This window comes from Cnephaeus nilssonii, assembly GCF_951640355.1.
Source record: "Cnephaeus nilssonii genome assembly, chromosome: 7".
NCBI lineage: Eukaryota > Metazoa > Chordata > Mammalia > Chiroptera > Vespertilionidae > Cnephaeus > Cnephaeus nilssonii.
In genome coordinates, this window is record NC_137078.1 from 56681963 (window position 1) to 56707223 (window position 25261).

Sequence of the window (25261 nt, forward strand, 5' to 3'; positions counted from 1 at the left end):
GAGCCACATGCGGCTCTTTGGCCCCTTGAGTGTGGCTCTTCTACAAAATACCACGGCCTGGGCGAGTCTATTTTGAAGAAGTGGCGTTAGAAGAAGTTTAAGTTTAAAAATTTTGGCTCTCAAAAGAAATTTCAATCGTTGTACGGTTGATATTTGGCTCTGTTGACTAACGAGTTTGCCGACCACTGGCCTATACAATCTATATCCTTTTAGTTCTGCTGGATCCAATATTTCCCATAGTTATTGATTATTCAGTTAGATACAAAATGACTCAGCTAACTTTAGGGTAATTGTAGTAGCCAGTCAGACAGGCATGGGCAGAGCAAGGATGATAGGCCAGGTATGGAAGGTCACCAGAGTGGAAAGCCCTGGGTGCCTGGTGACAGGCAAAACTGGGAAAACAAGGACCTCGCCCCCAGGCTGACCTTTTCTCCCCTAGCATATTGCTGATCATGTGGTTTAGACCCCCTGACCTTTCATATCACTGGTCATGAGTTTCAGACCCTCCCTTGACCCTTCCTCCCCTGGCATGTTGCTAGTCAGGTGGTAGACCCCCTTAGAGGAGGGACAAGGCGGGTGGAGAATAGCCTTCCATACAAGCCCTTGCACAACCACTCCCTTAAGCATTCAGCCCTCAAGACAATGTGATTCTGACAGGCATCAATTAATCTTAGTAACAAAGCTTCAGAGTTATAGTCAAACTAGAGATAACATCTAGGCTTCAGTTGTGTTTCAGCTCTAGGTCCAGAAAAGCAGCAAGACCAGGTGGGGTGACGCCATGGCTGACATCAGGACCAGCTTTGATGACTAACCACCAATAACCCCTGCCCTGGCACCGACCAGTCAGTAGAAACCACGACCCTGAAAGGACACACCTGGAAAGCTGAAGAATATTCCATTGAGGTTCTCCCTTGGGACCTCCCCTGATATCCCCACCTTTAGAGAGGGGATCAAAACACTCAGGACGGAGGACCTATTGTGCCTTCTCTCTCTCTCTCTCTCTCTCTAGAGCATGTCCATGCCCTTTCCTCTCTATTTCCCCCAGGCACGTCACCTTTGTCTTTCTTTCTCCTAAGCTCCAAGGACCTTTCTTTTGCCTCTGTAACTCGTTTCCTGAGCCCATACAGCCCAGTTGGCTCATTTCTTTCTATCTCTGTGACTTTCTAAAAACTTTCTCTGTAGATTTGAGTTCCTTGGCTCTGAATTCTTTCTCAGCTGAATTCAAGAATTGAGGTTGCTGAACTGAGGTCTAGTCTAACTCCTCTGGTAACATTTTGGTGCTGTTTCACCACTAACATAATCAGTCAATCATGACCACATTCCAATATCCCACCGCGTGGGTCCCAGGTGGTTCCAGATTGGTAGAATTGTGTGCCTTTATCCCTCCCACCCAAGAGCACAGGCAATTAGTCAATTAGTTGCCTTTATGTTCAACACTCCAGCAGGACCACACTTGAGCAACTGGAAAAATAAACCCACGTAGCCCGGAGGACTCACTTCCCCGGTAATGGTATGTGTAGCAGACTTCATGATGCCTTCAGAAAAAAAGAAACATCAGTCTACCTTTCCTTCTTATAGATTTTCTTAGCAAACATTTAATGATGTGTCAGATCCTGATGCTTCATTCTAAAGACAGTACTGATATTATTCAGGAATGCTCTTTTCAACAACAGAGCATCCATTTTCCTGATAAGGCCCAAACCTTTGTATTGCACATGAAATAGCCCCAGGGCAAAGCTCGTCTAGAAAGAAAAGGATTGTGGAGGGTTCCAGTTAGAACAATTTGGAGTTGCTTGAACAGAGGTCCTTAATGAATACCATAGCATGTTCATCTTTTGTAAAACATTCAATCTGCTGGGTACAAATGATCCCTTTGACGTTTTTTCACCTGAAAATTTTAGGCAAGAGACTCTGTTTCCCAGTAAAAGCTGCCCGCTTCCTCATCAGTCACAGCTACGCCTCAGTGGGATTGTTCTGTGTGGGTCCTTCCTCAGCCACTGTTGTTGCAACTCTGTACTTTTCTGACTGCGACTGTCAGGAAGGAGACAGGAAATTCTAGTCACCCTCACAGCAGCTGCGCCATTCCTCCTATCCTCCTCCAATGACTTCAACCGGCTTCGGTGACAGGAGGGCAGGAACTGAGCCACAGTGAAGGTCAGGAAGATAGGTCAGTGTTTATGCCTGTTGGGCTGGGGATCCTGCTGAGGCTATTTGGTTTCTTCCTTTCTATACTGTTTCTCTTTCCGTTCCTCTTTTTTTTTTTTTTTTTTTTTTTTTTTTTTTTTTTTTTATAATGCAGAGCCAAAGCATCCTGTTTTCAAAACATCTGACTGTTTTGCCACTGAGGAACTCATGCTCTGATGCATTTCACTGAAGTCTAAAACAATTCTTCTAATTCAGGAGGCGATAAAAGTTGAAACACCAAAATTAATCAACAAATCTAAGAAGGCAATCTGTCCTTAAAGAAAACAGCTCTCACACATCTAACTGAACTTGGGCTGCTAGTAAAAGGTTCACTAGACATCCTTTTCATCTTGAAAAACAATGTCATTGCCTCATAAAACTCCTGCTTAATTTATTCTATCTTGTGATTCTTGCGGGGAAATAACCCATGATAGTAACTTACCTGGCTGCATCTTTCTTTATAATTCTGGGATTCCATTTGGCCTGTGGCCAGCATGAGGGAAATTTGGGCCAAGAAGTCTATGTTTTTATAAGTCACAGAAACAGTTTTTAATCTAACTCTTTGGGCTCTGAAGCACACTTGGGGAAGCCAGTTATAATCTTCGAGTCACAGTTTTCTCCAAAATGTAAAAGGGTTAAGGAAGAAAAACAAAAACACACACAACCTTACCCAGATGAAGTAAATATGAAGGACTGCTTGTTTTCCTCCACTAGACAGTCAGCTCTCTACCAGCTGCATATACACGGGCCCCTTATGTAACTCCCAAACACCCCCTGAGCAAAACACTGGCTCTCCCATCACCATTCTTCAATAAGTTCAGAGGTTGTAAACACAATTCTTAAGTAAGTTTCAGAGGTCACTTAGCTGATCAGAGCTAGGGACACATACATTTTTGCAAAGATATAGTATGTGCTATTACTAAGTTATCATTTATTGAACTTTTACTACACACCAGATGCGTTGCTGAGTGCTTTAGATACATTATCTCATTCACAGCAACCCTGTGAAGTAGGTACCACTTTTATCCCTGTTTTACAGATGAGAAAATTAAGTCATAGAGCTGTTAAGTTGGCCAAGGTCAAGTAACTAGCAAACTATAGAGATGGGATTTGAACCAGGATCTTTTGACTCTGGAGCTCAGGTTTTTCATATACTGCCTCTATAGAACATCTTCACACTTACTTTCAAGTGTTTACCTCAGAGATTTGCAGTGGCTCCTTTGTTCATTGAGAGTAAGCAAAGGATGACCAAATAAGACTGTACAATAATGAAAATGATGATGATGATGATGATGTTGACTATATTTTTTAAACAGCAACTAGGATTAAATGCTCCAAAATTTTAACAACATTTAAAACTGAATGTGAGATTTATTTTTACCACAGATCTATAACTAGCATAGATCAATCCTTTTTTGGTTACCACAAAACTATTTATTATATTAATTATATATTAATTATTATATTATATTATATTATAATATTAATTATATATTGCTATGGATTAAACTTTACCTGAGATCATTGCCTAAGTAATCAGTACTTGGGGCGGGGGGGGTAAGAAGCTAAGTAAAAAGAGGGAGATCTTTTTAAAAATTCAAATTGACTTCAGCTGTCAGCTGGGCATTATTCATCCTCTGGATAAATGCTTTGCCCTTCAACCTTTCCACTGTAGAGTTAGAAAACAGGTGAGCCTGCATGCCTTCTACTTAAGCTAACTACATCAGAATTAAGGTTTAGCCCTTTCTTTAGGGTTAGCTCTATTCAACTTTCATTGCTTCCTGCACACGACACCATAAAGGGGGAGCGGAAGCCTGAAGTGACTGGAATTCTTACCAGGATCGGCACGGTCTCTGGTCTCAGAGTCTTATTAACTATGACACTGAATATAAAAAAAATTTAAATAAATTTGTAAAACAGACAATGTCTAATTTCAGCCCTCCAGACTCAAACCTCGTTTGAATCTACAACGCACTAACACTCAAAATGAAAACATAATGGCAATTTGCAGTTTCTCCATGAGTATTCTTCCCCCTACCCCCCCTGGAGTTAATTACCTACTTCATCTTAGTGCCTCCAGAAGAAAGTTCAGTATGCCCTTTGTGGTGCAACCTGCTGAAAAAACTACCCTCAGGTATTGAATCGACGCCTTGCATGGGTATCAGGGATCACAACCTACATCTGCGGATGCTCCAAGGTATGTAAAGCATGTGTGAAAGGCTCATACATGGAGCACAGGGTGGCTTGGAGAGATCACGCAGTTAAGCCTTCCTCTTGGGGAAGCAGTTGTTTAAGACTTACAACAGCCTGGAAAAACCCAAAATGCAGCCTTCAAGGGAGAACTTCAGAGAAAAATCAATAAATAGTTGAACCTCAAACCTTTCTTTCTTTCTTTTTTTTTTTACTTCAATTTGAACTAAAATGTAAGAAAGGAGCTTATTTATTTATTTGCTCTTTCATTAACCAATAAAGCAGGAGTGAGCAGTCTTGCCCTCCCCTCCTGCAGGACCTCCTGAGGAGGCAAGGCTTCCTCTGCTCAGATACTTGGAAGAGCCTTGATGGGAAGGTGACACTTTTAACCCCAGGAAAGGGGGAGGAGGGACCCACCTTTGCTAGTGTTCCTGGGGCTGGAAAGTGCATGCTGACAGGTATGGAGCAAAGTCTCTTTCCAGCCCTAGAACCATAAGACAATGAGAAAATGCCTCAGGCTAGTATGACCGGGGATTCTGAAAATGTGTACTTAACGAGTGTACAGTGTTAAGGCTTTTCATATCTGTATATGTGCATCCACACACATGCACACACGTGTGCACACACACACTCTCCAAGGGAAAAAATATAAGCAAAGAGCAACAACTTCCACTACAGTCTAATTCCGGGTGTTAACTAAACAAATGATATACTATAAAGTTCTTCAACACTAAGTTTTGTCTGAGGATTGTATATAAAACCATTTCTTTGCAATCTGGGTGAAACTTGATTTCAAATGATTCCACTTTAAAAAGCAGCAAACCTTTTAGAAAAAAAAAAAAAAACTTTCCTTTTTTGAGACCAGGTATATTGTTTCTTTTTTTAACCTTAGCCATGCCAGCATCACAACATAAATGTTAGAAAATCCCAGAATGTCCTGAGAAGAATTTTTCAGAATTTACGAAACTTCAGGGCAAACCATTCTCTCCATTGATAACTGGAGGACATATCATTTTCTTATTAAAAAAAACAACAACACACATATCAAACACCGGATTGCAATGCCACATTTTATGCATTTTTACCCTATAGATTCATTCAGATTGTATCTTTCTGATAATGGTTTTTTTAAAAGGCATTCACATTTGTATAGTGATTTGTACTCGTTATAAGCACATCTCAACCTAAACATAGCCGAACTCCATCAAGAAGAAAGAAGTTTGGTTTCTGGGAATTACAGCGCACTGAGGATTTTAAACTTTCCTGCAGCATCAAGACCCAAGCCAAGTGTGGCACCTGGAGACAGGATCCTCTGAGGCAGATCAACAAACCCACCCGCCAGGTCGCGTCCCGTCCCGGCTGCACCTCTGCCGCAGGCAGGCAGGCAGGCAAGCAGGCAGCGGCCAGGGGAGTCTGGACCTCCCCGCACAGTCCCACTTTCTTGAATAAAACGTTCTTCTCTTACCTTGTTTGAAGCCATCTCGCTGACAGAGCGGTAGGTCTGGATGGTCTCTAGCTGGTCTAAGCACCAGTCCAGTTCCTCCAGCGTTTCCATCGCTAACTTTTGATAAGATTCTTCTGCAAACAAGCACACAGACATGTAGTTAGGCTGGAGCGGCTGCAGGCTGTCCATAGCAGAGTCGCCGCTGCCGCTGCTGATCCCGGTGCTACTGAAGGTGGCTCCGAGCTCCTTCATTATTTGTGTGCCGACTCCTTCCTTCCAGCTCTCTCCACCAGGAGAACAAATCACCGTGGTGCTCTCTGCCCGGAATGGCCCCTGCCAAGTTTTCACGCCCCCTGCCTGGGTGAGGTGTCTGTGATCTAGCAAGAAACTTCCTCTGAGGAAGAAGGCGGGGAGCTGTCTCTTATAAGCTCATCAGCATACATGTGTCCCACACTCAGGGCAGAGGCAGGGCGCTTTCTCAGGCTCGGCTGCCTTAGTCATCTAGGGGCTCTTTAGGGTGCGTGATGTCATTTCTGAGTGTTTGCCGGCAAGAGGAGAAATGAGGAAAGGGTTTGCTCCGTTTGCTGTTCTTCTAAATGAAACAGACAGTCGAACGTTTGAGGGGTGGGGGTGACTGACAGTGTCATTGGAAGAGGACGCGGTCATTCATTCAGGGGAAAGTGTGTGCGTGTTGGATGAACTTGTAATTCGGCAAACACTGACCCCCACCAGTGAGTGGCATGGGCTATCCCGCCCCTCTCCCGAACCTCTCCTCTAAGTAGAGGCGAAATGAGGTCTCCCTGATAAGACTTCAGTCTAAGGGAGACTGTCTGGAGTTTTATGTGAACACGTTTATTGGCCTGGGAGTCGGGGCAGCTCTTGTTATACTAAACAAAGCTCAAACTTCTCTGCAAGGGCCAGGATCACCGGGAAATTCTGAACCGGACTTTCAGGTGGAGCCCAATGGGGAAGGCTGCCGATGTGCATTTTGGTTCAAGTCGGGGGCTCTGATTTGTCGCTGGAGGAACCTAGGCTTTCTGGGAATGTCTCCGGGGGTCCATTAAAAAAAAATGCTGTTTTTAAGGTCGCATTTTTGCTGGATAATAAAGCTCTTTTCAAGTGTTTACAACATGTCATTCCATACCCAAAAGTTTGTGAGTCTAAATTAATACTTAAGGTTACTGACTGGAGAACCCCATACTCGTGAACACTGAATGCATTTCGTAAATACCGGATGAATTTGTGGTGCTACAGACAGTTACAAAATCAGTCAGACTTTCCTGCGTACATGACTGAGTACATGACTGAGGGGCATGCCAGCCGTGAACTTTACCAACCTGTCCAAGTGCAAGCACCGGTAAAAGTAAACATCTTGTATGGAATGCTCTGATGCAGGAAAGACTACACACATTCCCGTCAGATTTAGAATACATTTTTCATATGTTCACAAAGAACGTCTAGGGAGACCACATAGCTTTTTATTATTATTTGAAGACGCTGACGTGTGTAGCACTCACACTAGAAGCAGAAAGGGGAATAAACAGAAGAGTGATTCCCAGTGATTGGGTTCCCTTGGTCACAGATGCACATTTCAAAGAATAGGTGTTTTGTTTATTCCCCAAATATGCCTTCACTTCAGAATAAACAGGGGTTAAAACTCAATATCCTGTATGTCATACTTTAAAAAACCCACAAAACCACTGGAGGTGACTTCCTCTATTTTTTTTCTTTCACACTCCTCAAAAATGTGCAGTCAAGAATTGAGGTGTTTTTAGCAAAACTCATTTCAAGCCAGCCTTGCACGTACCTTCCCTCCTTTCTTCCTCCTCAATTTTGCAATGCTGGGGCAACAGGAAGAATCTCCTCACTTACTCTCTGGTGTGTCCAAAAGACCTCCCCCCGCCCCTGCCTCCTCTGTTTCCTCCACAGAGTACCTCTTCCAAGGAAGCTTTTTCTGAAGTGACAGAACCCTCCCCTCCTCGTTCCTGGTCTCTCATAAAAGAAAAAGTCCAACCACTTCTTAACTACCCAGACTTTGCTACCTGAGTGTCTTCTACATCACAACTGGTGGTTCTCAGTGACTAAGATCAGCCATTCACCAGGATGGTGGGGAGTGAGGGACTCACTCGGAGCCTGCTGAATCAGCTGATATGCAAAATGACTCTAAGATGATATATCACATTTTTCCTTCACTAAGAGGAAAAAAGGGCTCTGATTTGCACTCACACTTGACAAAGGAAACACAGTAATGATAGCAGTAGAAGCACTGAAGAATGAGGTGGACACTTCAAAGATCCGATTGCTACCACCACAGCATATTCGTTGTCTATTACAGCGATTTTCAGCTGGTGTGATGCAAGAATTTTTAAAACATGCAATACTTGTCTATTTAGTCAATGGCCTTGACCTTTTTTCCCTTAGGTTGTCAAACTAAAAAATGGTAACAGCCAACACAATAGCCGTCCGGTGTGAATGAATCAAAATTATGCCTTTTTTTTTTTTTTTGTCAGAATGGCAAAACATATATTTTTTGGTGTGCTGCAGAATTTTAGTAATTAGTTTATGTGTGCCAAGAGGTGAAAAAGGTTGAAAATCACTGGCCTATTACACAGAACAAGCATATGTGTGCTCCTCGACCTGGTACAATACTGAGATATCAGTGACTGGCCAATAGATGTGACAGGAACTTACTCCACTGCCCTCTCTTACCCTGGTCAGCCACAATAATTTTTAAGTGGAAAAATATGACATGTTTACATTCATAAGAATTTGTTTCTTCCCAGATTCTTAATACACAGTCAAGACTCTCTTCCTGCTCCATTGTAGAGCTGTCTTATCACAGAAACTAAGACAGAAGGCACAGATGTCAGAGTGGGCTAAGTATGGGAGCGTTACGCTCCTGCTGATTATGATTCAGCCACAGGAAAGGGCCAGTGCAGCCCTCCACATGATGACTTTGCAGCACCAGCACCAGATTCAGAGCTCGTACCAGCAGATACTCGCAAAAATGGAAACCAAAGTGTTCGCCCAAGCAGCCTGCAAGCACTTGGGCACCCAGAGGCTGGATGGAACAACTGTATCGCTGTGGAAAGAGCAGCTTTGGAGAGAGACTCACACATTTTGACTTTCTCTTCTACCAGTTACTGTGTGATCCTGGATCTCAGCTTCCTACATCTTAAAACAAGGATGCAAATATTTACCTCATAAGTTTATAAAGGTATAAAATGAGATAAAGTATATAAAGCATCTGGTATGGTAGCTAGTTCTTAGTCGGTAGTCAATACATAGGAGTATAATTATTAATGGCAATCCAAGTAACCCAAAGGCCTGGCATTTGTGGGGGTGGTGGTGGGGGGTGGAGAATCAGGAAGAAGGAAGAACTGCATATTCAACAAGGGTTTTTCCCCTTGGGATAAGCTACGTCATTTGTAGGGCGCAGTGCAAAATGAAAATGCATGGCCCCTTGCTCAAAAAGCAGAAAGAGTGCTGTTAAAGGTAGTAAAATATGAAGCTTTTTCCTTTCTTCCCGAGTTTCCATCTCGACTTGTCACAGTGTTGTTGTTTTTCTTAAGCTTCTTATTTAAAATAGATCCAGATTTACAGGACACTTGCAAAGACAATACAGAGAGTTCCACATATCCCATATCCAGGTTTCCCTACTCTGAACATTTTACATTATTATGGCACATTTGTCACAATTAATGAATGGCGAGGAGTGTTTTCTTTACTCTTAAATGTTGTGTGCCCCAGGCATGGGGACACCATGAGGAGAGCGGAGACCCTCATAGGACTCCGGAGGCCTGCATACTCTGACAGAGGGCACGTGCACAGCTCAGCAGTTGCTGGGGTGTGCCTACCTGCCAGCTCCATACTGATGTGCCGTGCCCCAGCTAGGGTCAGGCTCTGGGAAAGCCACATATTCCCCTTCCTCACGGTGTCAATGTGCCAATCCACAGCAAATATATGACCCCTAAAGGTACTACAGCCTCTGTACTGGGTCATGCTAGATAACCTGGACCAGGGGTTGCCAAGAGGTTCACTCCCACCATGACAGGGCCATTGTCTACCATCTTATAGCCATGCCAACCCAGGGCATGGATGGATGCTGCCATGCCCCACCTGAAACTTTGCAAAGCACACACATCTAACTCTTTGCATCTGTACCCAGGCTCCCACTGGGAATGGATGTCAGCTGTGGTCATGGGTGAGGGCAGGGAGAGGGATGCTGGGTGAGTCCCACATTGCCAGGGGTCAGGAAAATGGGTGGCTGAGAACATGTCCAGGGGAGGCAGGCAGGTGGCAGGAGGTAGAACAACAGCATCAGAGCCAAGGTTCTAAAGCCCCTGGAGGATACTGCACCGTCCCATCAGACTTCACTTAAAAAAACACTTAAAAATCAAAGATAAAATTATGAGTTTCAAGACAGCAACTATGAAACATTTAGGGGAGGGGAGGCGCTATGTGACTGCACAGGTTGTATGCCCTGTTTCCTGTCTTACAGAAATGGCTCTGAAAAGGAACAATGCTTAACACCACAGAAGCGAGTCTCAAGGGGATAAGAGCAGGTAATGGAACAGTGTATGGTCATGGGGTCAACCCTCTTTGTCAAAAATTTCCAGAGGGAAGAGGAAGAACCAACCTCCCTTCTATTCTTCCCTTCTTTTCCTCTTTTACTTCGACAAGAGTGGCAAAGGAAGATTTACTTCCTTCTGTAGATCTGGTAGGTATTGAATTCAGCCCTGAGAAACAGGAAGAGAGAATGGATGAATAATTATAATTAATATTAATCTGGTAATAACACGTGGCATTCATGTAGCTCTTTTCTCAAAGGAACGCCAAGCACACTCCTCATTAATCCTTGCAACATATGTGTGTGACAGGCACTGAAGAGGTATGATCATCTTTAATTTACCATAAAGCACCAGCTCAGAAGTAGATGTTAAATTATCAGAGCAAGATTCTTGGCAAGATTATACCTTGGTTGAAGGAACAGAGGATTTAACTCAGTGCTGAAAATGCATGCATTCCTAAAAATGATGCATTTCAAGTAACATCTTACCCTTAGGTCTTTTCTATTTAAAATTGCGTAATTGCTTTCCTAAATGTTGTCATTTCTTGCGTCTCCTGTTTCCTTTTCTGACCCACCTAACAGCCACTAGCACAGGGAAGCTACGCAATCTTTACTCAGAAGACCTGTAGGTTCTGGCCCTGCATCTTGCTTCAGTGGGTGACCTCAGGCAAGTCACCAGAGTTTGCTGAGACTAAATTTCTTTGGGTAAAATGAGGGGGAAATACCCTGTTTTTACAGGGAAGGTAGAATAGGAGAATGCACATGAGATTAGACTGACAAGATTAAATATTTTGCACAATTTGTGAATATTGCATTTCTTGATGGGCTATAGGCATTATAGAAAATTACAGAGAAGCAAAAGTTTGAAATGATACAATGTCACATTTTACCAAGCAGAGATCATCATTACTAACTCCTTTGCACATATCCTCTCGTGTATATATGTGCATGTGTACCTATGTATGTACACAATCAAAATGAGATCATACCATACAAACTGTTTGGTAACATTCTTTTTTCCATGATCTCCCCTTTTCTGTTTTAATAATTTTCTATTTCAGCTAATACTTAGACCATATCCCAATTTCCTCAGGTGTTTTTTTTTTTTTTACGCAAATCCAGTAGAAAAGTGTGTGTGTTAGCAGAGAGGTGTTGAGAAGGAGAGAACCAGAGAAGGGGGCAGACAGGAAAAGGTAAGGGGAAACCTCGGCCTGGCCACAAATAGCCCCGGCTCATAGTGTGAAAACATGGAAACAGATTTCAGCAGTTATGAAGTCAGTGCCCCAGCTGGTAACAGACCTCAGGTGCCCTAAAAGTTTCCTTCCTCCCTCTTTGTTTGTGTGTGTGTGTGATAATAACATTTAACGTAAGATTGGTACTTTTGACAAACTTTTACATATATGACTCAGTATTAACTGAAAAGCACTATACTCTGCAGATCTCTAGGACGTTTCACCTTGTATATCTGAAGCTGTGTACCCTTTAACCAACACCTTCCCAATGCCCTTCCCCCAACCCCTGGTAACTACCATCTTACTCTCAGCTTCTATGAGTTTGGCTATTTTAGATTCCTGACATATAAGGTCTTTCTAAATGCAATTTTAACTTAGCTCTGCATATCATATCAGAAGCATATCTGTCAAGTTTCCCCTACTTTCTACTCAAAGACAGTGCGTAGAAAACAAATGTAAATAACCTTTTTTTTTTAATCTGCCTCACATAATCAGACTCTCTTCCCACTAGAGAAGCTGGTAGCTATTCAGGATGTTATATAGTGGTTTGAATCAATCAGAACAATTGCCATGGCAACCACAGGGATAAATCTCATAAACATAATGTCAGGCAAAAGACACCAGATATTAGAGTACAGAAAAAACAGGACTCAGCTAGAGAAAGTTCAAAAGAAGCAAAATGATCTATGCTATTAGAAATCAAGATAGTGGTTAGCTTGGGGAGTTAGTGACTGGGAGGGGACATCAGGGGGCCTTCTATGGGGTGGACAATGATCTTGTTCTTGGTCTGGGTACTGGTTACGTGGGTGTGTTCATTTTATGAAAAATTTCAGACTCCTATGCTTGTGATTTGTGCACTTTTCTCTGTCCGATTTTCCACTACACTTTCTACAGATAGTCCCATCTAGGGAAAGCCCAGCATAAAGAGTCAGGTTTCTAAAAACACATTTCCTTTCTTTTGTTGAACTATAGCAATGGGTATCAACAGAGTTTGAGTAAATTTCACACAGCTGAAAACCAACCCCCAAAAGACACTGGTTTTGATATTGTAGAGACCAGAACACTCCTAATAACTGAAGTTCAGTGAAACATGTTGGAATCTGATCCAGCTGTTTATGAATCCTGACTTTGCTTTGCTAGCAGTGCGACCTTAGTAAGTAGCCTGAATGTGCCTCCATTCCTTTACCTGTAAAACCGGCCGTGAGAATTCAGTGAATCAAAGCACACCAAGCATTTGGCACAGCGCCTGGCACTTGTCAGGAACTTTTTTGGCCCCTGAAATCTCTCTCTGGCTCTGGTTACTTTTCTGAAGTGCCACCTATTTGTTAGCTGAGTTGGGTGGCCTCTTGCTCTTGTGCTAGGGAGGAGAGCACACGGCCATGACATTATAGTGTCCCTCCCACCACATGACTTCACATAAGAAATTGCCTCTTGGTTGGAGTTTGTTGGTGTTCCCTTCTAAAATATAGACCTGGCCTGCTACATCATTTTGCTTTCGCCAAATCCTGACTGACACACCAAATCACTGGACCTTCAGATGTGGAGAATTGTACAAGAAAGCTATTGTTCATTCATTCATTCCACAGAATACATTGAGTGTCTACTATGTGCCAAGCCTGCTGCTGGATGCTGGGTTACAGCAATGACAGGACACCTCGGGAATTGTATGGTCCATTGCACTATGAAGCTGGGTGCCTTACCTGCTCCCTCCCCTCTGCTGCTCCCCACCCCAAGTGTCTTTGTGAGGTTAGAAAACTGTGTCCTCTGTTGGCAGGAAGCTTGGGAAGAAAGCACGAGAAGTGATGCATGAGCTAGATTTCAGCTCCCATCAGCTGGCTGAGTACCTTTGATCAGTACCCGAAAGACACAGTGGCCTATGCAATGGCCTGGTGGCACATGAGTGTGGGGCAAGCTAGCATGAAGCTACCCCAGCATGATGACGACAGGGAGTGCTCCATAAAAGCAGGGCACTGAACAGGGGTCACAGCAAAATCTGCACCTTTCACCTCAAAACAAACTCGATACTGCGAGAAAAACACCTCAACAAGACCTTTCCCAGCTCTTCATTTGTGAACACCATTAAATAAATGAAATGACATGAAATAACCCTCCATAAAATAACCAAAAATTTTAATTTGGTAGACTAATTATGACCTTGAAATACCGGTTTTGTTTTCGTAGACAAAATCTTCTAAAGCAATGGCTCCACGGGGAAAATAATAATAAAGGAGTCCTTGATGGGGAAAACTAAAAAACCACTCTTCTGATGCTTGGAAGTGAGAAGTGTGTGTTAGTTGGATCTCTACATTCAGCTTGTGACTCTGGCTTTATCCACAAGCTTCCAGCCCTGTCGATGTCCTCACTAGACTCTACCTGTGGTAAAGTTAGCGTGCTTGTTTCATTCCTTCCTTCCTCCTCACAGTGCAATAAGTATTTGTTAAAATGTAAAACATTTTCACACATATGGAGATCACTCTCCTTGTTTAAAGGTATTAGATTGAAGCTTTTACCCTATTTATTTAGTGGTCTTGGTCATCATATTGTTGTTAGTAACAACTTTTCTTTTCATCCTAAGTTATTAAGTCCAAAGATATATTTCATTTTGATGAATGAAATGCACCTGTGTTACAGTGCAACATTTCAAAAAGCATGTTGTTTAAACCTTAAGTAAAACATTCTTAGAACCAATCACAGGAACTGGATAATACACGCACTATGTAACACAATTCTTCTAAAGGCAATTTGTAAGATCTATGTGGCCTTTCTTTAGGCAGAACTTTGTTAATGTGTCTTTATTAATATGGAACTTTGCAATTGCATATGAAAGGGATTTCATGCTGGGTGGATTCACAGAAGAGGTTCACTGTCCTCAAGGGAAATAACAGTGAAAAGTAGGTCATTGTGATGCTGATACTCCTCTAAGACTACCAAACGCCCCCCCCCCAAAAAAAAAAACAACAACAAAAAACAAAACAAAAACACAAAAAAACAAAACTTCAATTACAACCAGCATTTATATATATAATTTGACAGTTTACCAAGCACTTTCACTTGCAGATCTCATTTTTTTCCTTGAAAAAGAAACCTCATGAGATAGAAATTATTATGACACACATTTTCCATTATGCATGTAAAAAAATTGAAACTTGGAGATATATTTAATGATTTACTCAAAGTCATCTGATGTGAGAGGGGGGGAAAGGAGAGAGAGAGAGAGAGAAAGAAAGGGAGAGAGAGAGAGAAAGAAGAAGGAGGAGGAGGAGGATGACCAGGTAGCTGGTGAGGAAGAGGAGGAGGGAGAGGAGGAGTAGGAGGGGGAAGAAGAGGAGGAGGAGAAGAGGAGGAGGAGGGAAGGAGCTGAGAGGAAGAGGGAAGGGAAGGAGAGGAGAGATGGAAAGGGAGAAGAGAAAAGGGAGGGAGAAGGAAGGGAGAAAGGAAGTGGGGAGAAGAAAACCCAAGTTCTCTAAATATCATGGCCATTTTTGTTAAGCCATGGGGCCTGTTAGAAAAAAATGGCCCAAGTTTCTCTTTCTTTGACCCAGACAGGCTTCTGCAAGCATAACTATGTCTCTGATGTGTCAACCACATAGCTCTCTTTCCTTTTGCTCTACCTCCTACTTTTCCAATGTTTTTACCCTTAATAAAACCTGTTCTTCAAAAGGTCTCTGACTTTGGCATTTATTTACTAATAAGCATCTGTACTCATCCAGTTAATAACATCTACCAACAAAGTGAAAGAGTGCTCAAGGAACTTAATTATCCACCTGTGTTGGTATTAATCAGCAGAAACAGGGGACCAAACATCTGAGAAGTGGGAATGAATAGAATTTAAGGAAGGCCTACCTTGGAAAGTTATATTTGAAGGAGTAAGAATTAGTTATAGCCCTAGCCAGTTTGGCTCAGTGGATAGAGCGTCAGACTGAAGGGTCTTAGGTTTGATTCTGGTCAAGGGCATGTACCTTAATTGCAGGTTTGATTCCTGGGCCTGGCTGGATCATGTATGGGAGGCAACCAATCAATGTGTCTCTCTCACAAGAATGTTTCTCTCTCTCTCTGTCTCTCCCCCTCCCTTCCATTCTCTAAAAATCAATGGAAAAATATCCTCCGGTAAAAATTAACAACAACAACAACAAAAAAAACCCACCAGAATTAGATATAAGAGGGAGGGAAGCATTCTAGGCCAGAGGAACATCAGGGTGTGCTCAATGAACTGAGAGTGTGAAGTCCATGTGGTGGGAACACAGAAAGTCTGATATAAAAAGTTCAGATCAGCTCATACACAGTCATGGAAGGTCATGAAGAAAACCTTGGACTTCTGGAAACAATAAGAAAACTTTGGAGCCTTATCAAAGGAGTGGCCAAGCCCAATTTGCATTTTAAAAAGTTCATTCCAGCTGCAATTTGCAGAGTGAACTTGAAGGCACAAAGGAATTTAGTTAGCAAGGTGGCTAACTAAATAGTGTTGCAAAGCTCAGGATCTGGAAGAAGTCATACCTGAGTTTGATTTCTGGCTCTGCTTTTTTTTTATTAACAGTGTGAACTTGGGAAAGTTACTTAATTTCTCTAAGTCGTAATTTCCCAATCTCTAAAATGAGCATATATATATATATATGACTTGAAACTTGGATATATATTTAATGATCATAACAATCCTCATGGGGTTGTTATGAGGATTAAATGAAGTAATCCGTATCAAAGCACTTAGCACAGTACTCAGCATCTGGTAAGTACTCATGCCAGTAGTTAGTAGCATCATTATTTATTTTATTGCAGTAACCTATGCAGGAGATGACGATGGCTAGAATTATTTAGTAGCAATGAAAATGTAGAGAGGTAAATTGATTTGAGATATTCATGAATTTAAACCATATGGCCTCTAGGATGGTGGTATTTGGTTGCTGACTAAATTCCCAGTCACTCCAGAATGTGATTTTTGTCAGTGTGGTTTGACTTTATTCCACTTATAATGGGCCAACCCACAAGATGGCAAAGAGAAGTCAGAGACCAATGAATTAATGTATAGAGAGCAATAATTTACTGGACCTTTTTCATGTTGTCTGGGCATCACATGCGCCTGGACCTGGGAGACCAAATTCTAACCATCACATTGCATAGTGAGCATGAAGTCCGAGCAGGGCAGTAGTTGGATGATTTAAGTGGCTGCTTTCCTCAAGCCTGAGATATTCAGCTCCACCACTGAGGTAGACTGCAGTTGTCTCTGCTTAAACATTTCCATCTGCCTTCCCAGCTTTGTCCACCGGGCCGACACATTCATCTTTCAGGACTCAGCCTAGAGTCATCTCCCCTACAACGCTTTCTAAATATTATAAAGTTGGATTAAGCTCTTTTTCTCTCAGTTCCCACAATACCACGTGAGGGTATTTGTTTTCAACTGACCATATTTCATTGAAATTATTTTCTTTCAGTTTATTTCACCGATTTGATGGTAACCTCTTTGAGATCAGGGAACATATCTTTTTGGCTGGTCTTTTATGCAGCACAATATCTATTACCTAGTAGGAGTAAAAAAAAATAGTGTTTGAACTGCTGATATGCCCAACATATCAATAAGTGCGATACTGATTACCAAAAAGGAAAGCAACCTTTGTTACTGAATGGTATTGAGTAAAATGATGTTGGAGATGCTTGTTGCTGGTTCTTTTTTTAGTAGTCTCCAAACAAACTTCCTTCTTTTTGCTGATTTATTTAATGCTACCACAATTAATGAGCTCTGTATTTCATTTGCACTCATATCTTGATTAGATTTCTAGGCTTACTAGTTTTAATATAGGAGACATTCTGTCTATTCAGTGGATATCTGCAAAATCATATGAAGACTTTGTCGTGTATTTCTTCTCCAAATAGCTGTATTCAGGCACTTTACTGCAGGTCTCTGTGCACTAAGCCATACTAGAATCCCAAATAGATTTTGACAGTTGCCATATGAAAGATACAAGTAAAGTTCAGAGATAGCACAGATGGATAAAGGAAAGGGAGATCAATATCTGAGATTATTATTTGCAAGAAAAGTCAGGAGTTAAGAAGTAATGAGGTCTCAAACTGGGTTGTTATCAGAGAGAATGGAAGGTTTATTTGTATCTTAAATTTATCTTGTAGAATAAAAGTTGTCAAAGGACATTCAAGAATCAGTGGAGAGTAGAAGCAAAGGTATTTGCCATTGGGAGTGAAGGCGGTAGGTGGGGAGAAGAAGGCTTAACATTTTCCCAGTTTCCAGAAACAGTATCAGCTGAAATCTCTCCCTTGCCTATAGAAAAGTGCCTCCACCTGGTGCTCTCCTGGGTGATGTCTCAGATCACCTAGGACTTTGGGCACTTCACCAAGTGAGAATGGGGTTGTGTTTGACAGTCAAGTGTTGAAGAGAACAGAAAGCCTGCTACAGACAGTCTTTTCCTTTTGACAAAACACTTTAAAGTTTGCTCATTTTCTTCTGCAAACAAAGCCATGAAAGTTATCTCCATTTTTACAAATGACATCATTGGGTCTCATCAAGATGAGGGCACCTGTTTTAGAAATCTGAAATTTCTTCATTGTTCATTATGGTAGTTACTGGCTACAGGTGGCCACTGAGCACTTAAAATGTGACACTCTAATGTGAGATGGGCTGTAGGTGTAACATACACACTGCATTTCCAAGACTTTGTAGGAAAAAATGATATAAAATATCTCCATAAAATTTTATATTGGATTACATGTGGAAATGATAATATTTTGGATATATTGAGTTAAGTAAAACACATTATTAAAACAAATTGTACCTGTTTCTTTTTATGTGTTTACTAGAAAATTTAAAATTCCCCGTGGGGCTTGCATTATATTTCTACTGGACAGCCCTGTTCTAGATCATAAGGCTATAGCTAGGCCTTGAACACTCCAAGGTCAACATTCATTCCTACACAAATGCTCACTTGAAAAGATGTGGTAATAACAGTGATTGCAGTTAATATTTATTGAGTACCAGTTATAGTTTCCAAGCACTTTACACACATGAATTAATTAAATCTTCATCATAATTTCATGACCTGAGTATTGTTTTATATATAATACATCATTTTCTTGTACAGATGAGAAATAGAGAAATTAGGTAGCTTTCTCAGGGTCACAGACTTAGTGGAGCCAGAATTCAGACTTAGACAGTCTGCCTTCAGTGCCATTGGGAATGTCTTAGTGGCTGCCTTTGTTGGGTAAGTCCCAAGGAGACATTTGTATTGGCTTCACTTGACTTTTGACTTACCATAAGTCAGGCAGTACAAGAGAGACTCTGGATGTTACCTCATTTAATCTTTGCTACAACCTCATTAAATAGTTATTATTCTTATTTTATAGGTGAGCAAACGGAGACTCAGAATGCTTACACAACTTGCCCAAAGTCACACTAGGTACATGCTGGAACTCGGTTTCTAATCCATCCTGAATCCAAAGTTGACACTCCAACATTGCACCAGTCTATGAAAGAGCTGCACCTGAATCTCCTGAGGCTGAGTCCCAGGCTAAACCCAAATACACTGAAGCAGTTCCTTTGGAGTGGGTTCTGAGAACTTGTTCTTTGTAGAATTGCTCCACGTGATCTCCATCCTCAGCCAGGTTTTGAGGATAGCTATCCTACCTGAGTCTTTTATGTTCACTTCCCCCTTCCCCCTCCCCCACCAGTCCTGCCTCTTCAGGTTTTCCTGGGAGTTGATACAAACTTTAAAAAGAAGGAAAGAAAGAAAGAGAGAGAGAGAGAGAGAGAGAGAGAGAGAGAGAGAGAGAGAAAGAGAGAAAGAGAGAAAGAGAGAAAGAGAGAAAGAAAGAAAGAAAGAAAGAAAGAAAGAAAGAAAGAAAGAAAGAAAGAAAGAAAGAAAAGAAGGAAAGAAGGAAAGAAGGGAAGAAAAAAAGACAGTATTTCTTTCAGGCAGCCTTCTGTAGGTCTGGCCATTCATTCAGCAGAATCCCTGCTTCTTTCAAATCTTATCATCATCTACCCCAGAATGTGGGCTGCAGTGGTTTAATTAACCAGAGATAATCATAGATTTCAGAAGACATCCTTAAAAACATCTAAGCAGTTCATGGTTTCTGAAATGAGAGGGGTGGAGTTTTAGGGAGTGTGGAAGTTAGGGGTTGGAGGAAGGAACATAGCAAGAGACTCAGGCTCTCAGGGTGATTTATGGGGTTCTGGATGACTCAGTAAGAACCACTGGATGTGAATGAAGGCATAGAACTAGAAAAACCGAGTGACTCTTTTTGGGGTGGGGCTGTGTGTGTGTGTGTGTGTGTGTGTGTTAGGAAGGTTAACAGTATGCTTTTTTTGCAGCCTTGTTTGCAGGTAGACAGGCAGTTGCTTTATGCAGCAGATTCAGAACTTCCAACAAGCATACAACAAAATATAAAATTAGGCCCAGGTTTCATGGCAACCCAACTCGACACAGTAGCAAACAAGAATGGTTTGAAATTCGGAGAAAGAAGCCAGCACTGTGTGTGTCACAGCCGGCCCGGCTTCCTTTGGCCAATTTCTCCTGATTTAGCGGTACTTCCGTTCCTGCCCTAATTTCCCCTGGTTTGTAAACTACGTCACTTGACTGAACTCAGCTCCAGACTTTAGAAAAACAAAATTTTGTATTCCGGCAATGGTTTTCTTGGCATTTCTACTTCTGCAGAATTTAACTTAACTCTGATTTTCCCTTTTGCCTTTGAAAGATGGTGGCTATCAGTTGCGCTGACTCCTCTATTTCTCCCTTTCTAATGCAGTGCCTAAGGCAGTATAATGCAGTGTCTGTCTAAAAGTGATTAAAGATTTCAGTGTTTGCTTTAGACCAATATTTACCAGTGAAATCCCGCCAACATAAATGTGCAGGCGAGGTAGAAAATATTGGCTTAAATCAATCTCTTCCTGAATACCACATACACACAAGGCCTGTAAATGTTGTGCATGTCATTTCAGAGATGCAGGCCTCTCGTGGCCAGCCTCACACATACATCAATTTAACACCAATTCAGAACAGTCTTAAAACTGGACTAATTAAATAATAGATTCCAATAGTAATATTTTAAAAGTGGTTTGCTTTATTACCTGAGGTGGCTGTTGTTTTGGTGGTTCTTCTGGCACGTAGACACGATGCCATGGAATCTAGTTTAAAAAATTCCCCTGAATTATGAGGAGGAGTATTACTCCAAAATAGTACTAAACAAGCAACTACTGATCTTTAAAAAAATTAAAAAATGGGTTCTATTACAAAGCTTATTGCAGAAACATACAGCAGATGCTTTGCGATTGTCAGTCTTGTTGAGTGATGGCTTTCACTTAGCAAACATTTACTCAGTTGAATTCATTCACTGATTGGATTTCTTGAATGAATGAATTACTGCTACACTTTGAATGAATTTCAAATAGTTGTAGCTTGGAATAGAAATGACTTTTTCTGAAACGGGATAGCTCAGGCAGCCAGCAGACGGAAGGCCCCAGCTGGCACCTGGCAGCCCCAGCCCAGGAGCAGAACTGGAGAGGGTGGAGATGAGTGAGTTTCACGTGGCCAAGGCTCAGGACCAAGCCCTTGGTGAAGACTTTGAATTGCAGTTCCCACACTGCACTTCCTCTTAGGTAGAAAGGGCTGGGGCTGAGATGTGAAAGAGGTAATGACTCATCTACAAAAAAAGGCCACTGAAATTGCTAATGGCAAGCCCTGAACAGTGCCTGGTAAACAGCAGGCACTTAACCAGTGCTTGCCTGATAAACAGGGAAACTGAAATGCAATAGCCTACGATAATTTGTGGGGGGAGGTGTTGAGTATGGAATGTTTCAATCAAGAGATAGGGGCAAGAACAATTTCTATGCCTAGTAGTGTTACTTTCTCTAACTCCGAATGCTCAAGAGCCTATGCACCACCCCCTGATGGGCCATGGAAAGGATGGGTGAGAAGGGCCATGGAAAGGATGGGTGAGAAGAATAATGTTAATCATAGCAACCATTAATTGAGAGAGTCCACTCGAACAAAATACCTCTAATCTTCAAAACATCCTTGTGAGGTAGACTTCAGTTGTATCTATCGCCAATGTATAGCTGGACGATAGAACAGGTGGGAAAGGAAATAGAGAATGGTCTGGGAAAGTGGCCTGGGTGTTCGGGCTTAATGGCAGGACCCACTGTTTGGGGTGGTTCCAAAGAAGCAAAAGACACAGTTGTTGCTGTCCTCAAGCAATGTGTGGTTCCGGAGGGGAGCAGCAATACACAGACAGAATGAAGATGGCCGGGGCACACTGTGGGCTCTAGGTTAAATCATCAGCGAAGGACTGAGAGCAGCAAAGGTGTACTTGGGCTTTGAACAGAGCAAGTGCTTAATAAATGTTGGTGTAAGTGCAGTGAACTTAATTGAATTAAAAACCAGGGAAAGGTAATCATAGGAGGAAACACATGGAGTCCAAAATGAAATGCAAAGCAGGTAAGTCTTACTGAACAGAGAGTGTTGAAGAAAAGTGGCTAGAGGCTCAGGGTGGGTCCAGATTATGAAGTGAAGTGGAGAACTTTGGACTTGATGCAGGGATAGTAAGGAGCTACGGGAGGTTCATGAACAGGAGAGAGACCCGAGGAAAAAGGGAATTTAGGACAATTAGGCCAGCAGGAATATGTAAGTTGGCTCTTGATGGGAAGTAGCTAGAGTTAGGGACCCCAGGAGACCTTACTTAGGGACCTAAGTTGAAAACAATGCAGGCTACAATAGGTAGTTACAATAGGATGGGAGAAAAGAGTTAAGTGCTAAGTACTGGTAATGCTGGAAGGAAAAAATATATCTTCATAAGAGATGTTATATGGAGGACTATGGAGAGGAAGGTATCCAATACTGTCACCAAGGTTTCTAGCTCCGGAGAGGGACATATGAGGAGAAGCAATGTTGGGTATGAGGGAACTTGGGGAGGAAGGGAGTGAGCTGAATTTGTTGTGATTTTGGTTATGAGGATTTGGGGCAGATCTCTGGTAAGTGGACAGAGCTCCTGGCCCGGATTGCTATAGGATTGCAGGCTGGGGATGGTGAGGGCACACTACGGAGCCATGACTCTCCGGGATGGGTGTCTGTCTCCTAATTGGCTTCTGGAGAAAGGTCAATAACAAATACAAGATCCCCCCAGTTAACCTCACCAATTCCTTCCTCTCCTCCACTCCCTCCTCCCCATTTCCTCAGTCCGCAGTTGCCACATAGCCAAAGCACAGCTATGAGTGATATATGTACACTGTATGTCTTGGATGATTTCCAGCTCTGCGGGGCACAAGCCGAATACAAGAGCTTCTGCTCTCCTTAGTGCCTGCAAGGAAACAGGCCAAATCTTCCCCCAGGGAAAGGACCTTAGAGACCAGGCGTGTTTAATCCAACTTCTTGGTTTATCGGTGAAGAAACTAAAGCCAGGAGTAGAGAACTGACATCTCCAGCCTCCACATAACAGCAGAGATGAATTTTAAATCAGCGCAGAACCTGTTGTTGCCATTACACTGGGCCTCATCTCTGAACGGCAATATTTAAAGTAACATCAACTAAAATGATATTTATGGGATATATAACACGTCAGTCCCTATGCTAGGCACAGGGAATACCGAGAAGTGTAAACATAGCAGTCATTAATACCATTGAGGCACTTACAGAAAACCTGTTTTGAGAATCGGAGTACTTCTCCTTGGGTAGAGGTGTTTGGGAAGGTTTCCAAGAGGAAGTTATGCCTTGGCAGGGTTTTAAAGGATGAATAAGAGCTTGCTTGGCAGGAGATAAAGAAAAAAAGGAGGTAAATGCAATCTAAGCAAAGAGAACAGCATGTATCAAAGTAAAGAGCAGTTGGCGTTACTACTAGAGTTCAATAGTTTTATGGCAGGCTAGAAGAGGAATAGCAGGCAGAGCATCGCTAGGAATTTTAAAGGTGTGTGTATGGAGGGTGGGAGTGGGAGGGTGTGATGGAAAACATGGCAGAGATATCTACAAGGTCCCTGAGTTCAATAGAACTATAGTCAGCATCAGAAAACTATGGAGTGCTACAGAGCAAAAGTCAGTAAACTTAAAAAAAAAAAGGGGGGGGGGTCAGTAGTAATGATTTCAGACTTCTGGGCCATATAGTCTGTGTTGATATTCAACGCTGCCATTTTAAAGCATAAAAGCAGCCACAGACAATACATACCAGTAAACAAATGCATGTGGCTGAGTTCCAATAAAACTTCATTTTTGCAAAAACAAGTGGCCAGCCCCTGGGCCATATTTGCCAATCGCTGTTACAGAGCTATCCGGAGGTCCTGACATCACTCTTAAAACGTGTGGGAGACAGACTAATGGTCCCTCAAGAGATCTACAACCTAATTCTTGCAACCTGTAAATGTGTCAGATGGCAAAGGAGAATTAAGGTAGCAGATGGGAGTGAGGTTGCTAATGAGCTAAGCTTAAAATAAGGAGATTGTTTTGGATTATCTGGTAGGCTCAATGTACAAGAGTCCTTGCATGTGGAAGAAGGAGGCAGACGAATCGGTGTCAGAATGATGCAAAGTGAGAAAGATTCAACCGGTCATTTTGGGCCTTGGATATGGAAGAGGGCCAGGAGCCAAAGAATGCCGGCAGCCTCAAGAAGCTGGAAAAGGCAAGGAAATGGATTTTCCCCCGAGAAACTCCAGAAAGGAGCACAGCCTTGCCAAAACCTTGATGTGTGTTGTTTGAAGCTACAAAGTTTGTGTAATTTGTTACAACGGCAATAGAAAACGAATACAATACGCAAGTGAGCTAAACCTTCTAAATATTATGGAGAAATCCAACCTGAGTCTCCAGGGTTAAGAACTCGGGTTTAACATCCATTGCAGTGCCTCATTAGATGAAAAGGGTAGGTTTAGAAAAGCTGGATTTGGACTTGGGGGATTAGGCAACACTTGCAGGGAGTGTCTACGATAAAGAGCTGCTTTTGGACTGAGAAGGCTTTATGGATCCCTGCTGGAGTGTAAGAGGAATTGAAACAAAATCTCCCTTTAGTTGTATTTCTCCAGGGGCTCTCAGACCTACACACGTGGGGATTTATACCTCAGGAAAAAGAACCTCTGTGAGCGAGGGGGAAAATGAAAGTCCCAGAGCAGGTCCCTGAGTGCGGTGCGCAGAGTGGGGAAGTGGGCTGTCAGAAATCAGCCTCTGGCTTTCATTCCGCTGGCACCTGGCCCCCCTCTGCCCCCCTGCTGTGCCACTGTGCCATTGACGGCAGGGGGTATACAGTCTGCTGCTTTAAAGCGTGTTATGAGGCAAATACAGTGCTGGTGACATCTGACAAAGGTGGAGACAGTCCAGAGACGGGCTTGGGCAGGCCTGGCATGCATGTGCTGTTAGGGGTCACTGCAGAGACCGCAGCTGCAGGGCGTTCGCTGAGGTAGGTCAGCTGAGGTCAAGGACCGTTGCCCAAGAGTTCTCTCAAACTTCCTGTCCTGGCTGGGGGCAGCGGCCCCGGGTTCTAACCTCCCTTCCATGCTGTAAACATCTTGAAAGCAAAGACCTGCAGCAGCTAATGCGGAGCCTTCTACTCTATAAGCAGCTGTTACTGCACCGTGGCTAGCTAATTATTAAGTAAAATCAAGGAGACCGCAAAGGCAGATCGTGTCATAACGATGACAATTCTCATAACAAACCCAGAAAGTACATTTCA

At 42.5% G+C, this 25261-nt stretch overlaps 1 protein-coding gene across 2 annotated transcripts in view; it reads right to left on the reverse strand.

The window, feature by feature from the left end:
* PDE4B (phosphodiesterase 4B) overlaps positions 1-25261 on the reverse strand; it is a gene marked incomplete at its 5' end in the record, with an annotated part of 436891 nt that overhangs the window by 36529 nt on the left and 375101 nt on the right. For both annotated transcript variants that reach the window (XM_079777598.1, XM_079777599.1), the window contains one exon: positions 5840-5952. In XM_079777598.1, the coding sequence (XP_079633724.1) occupies positions 5840-5952 (113 nt within the window). The remainder of the gene's footprint in view (positions 1-5839; positions 5953-25261) is intronic.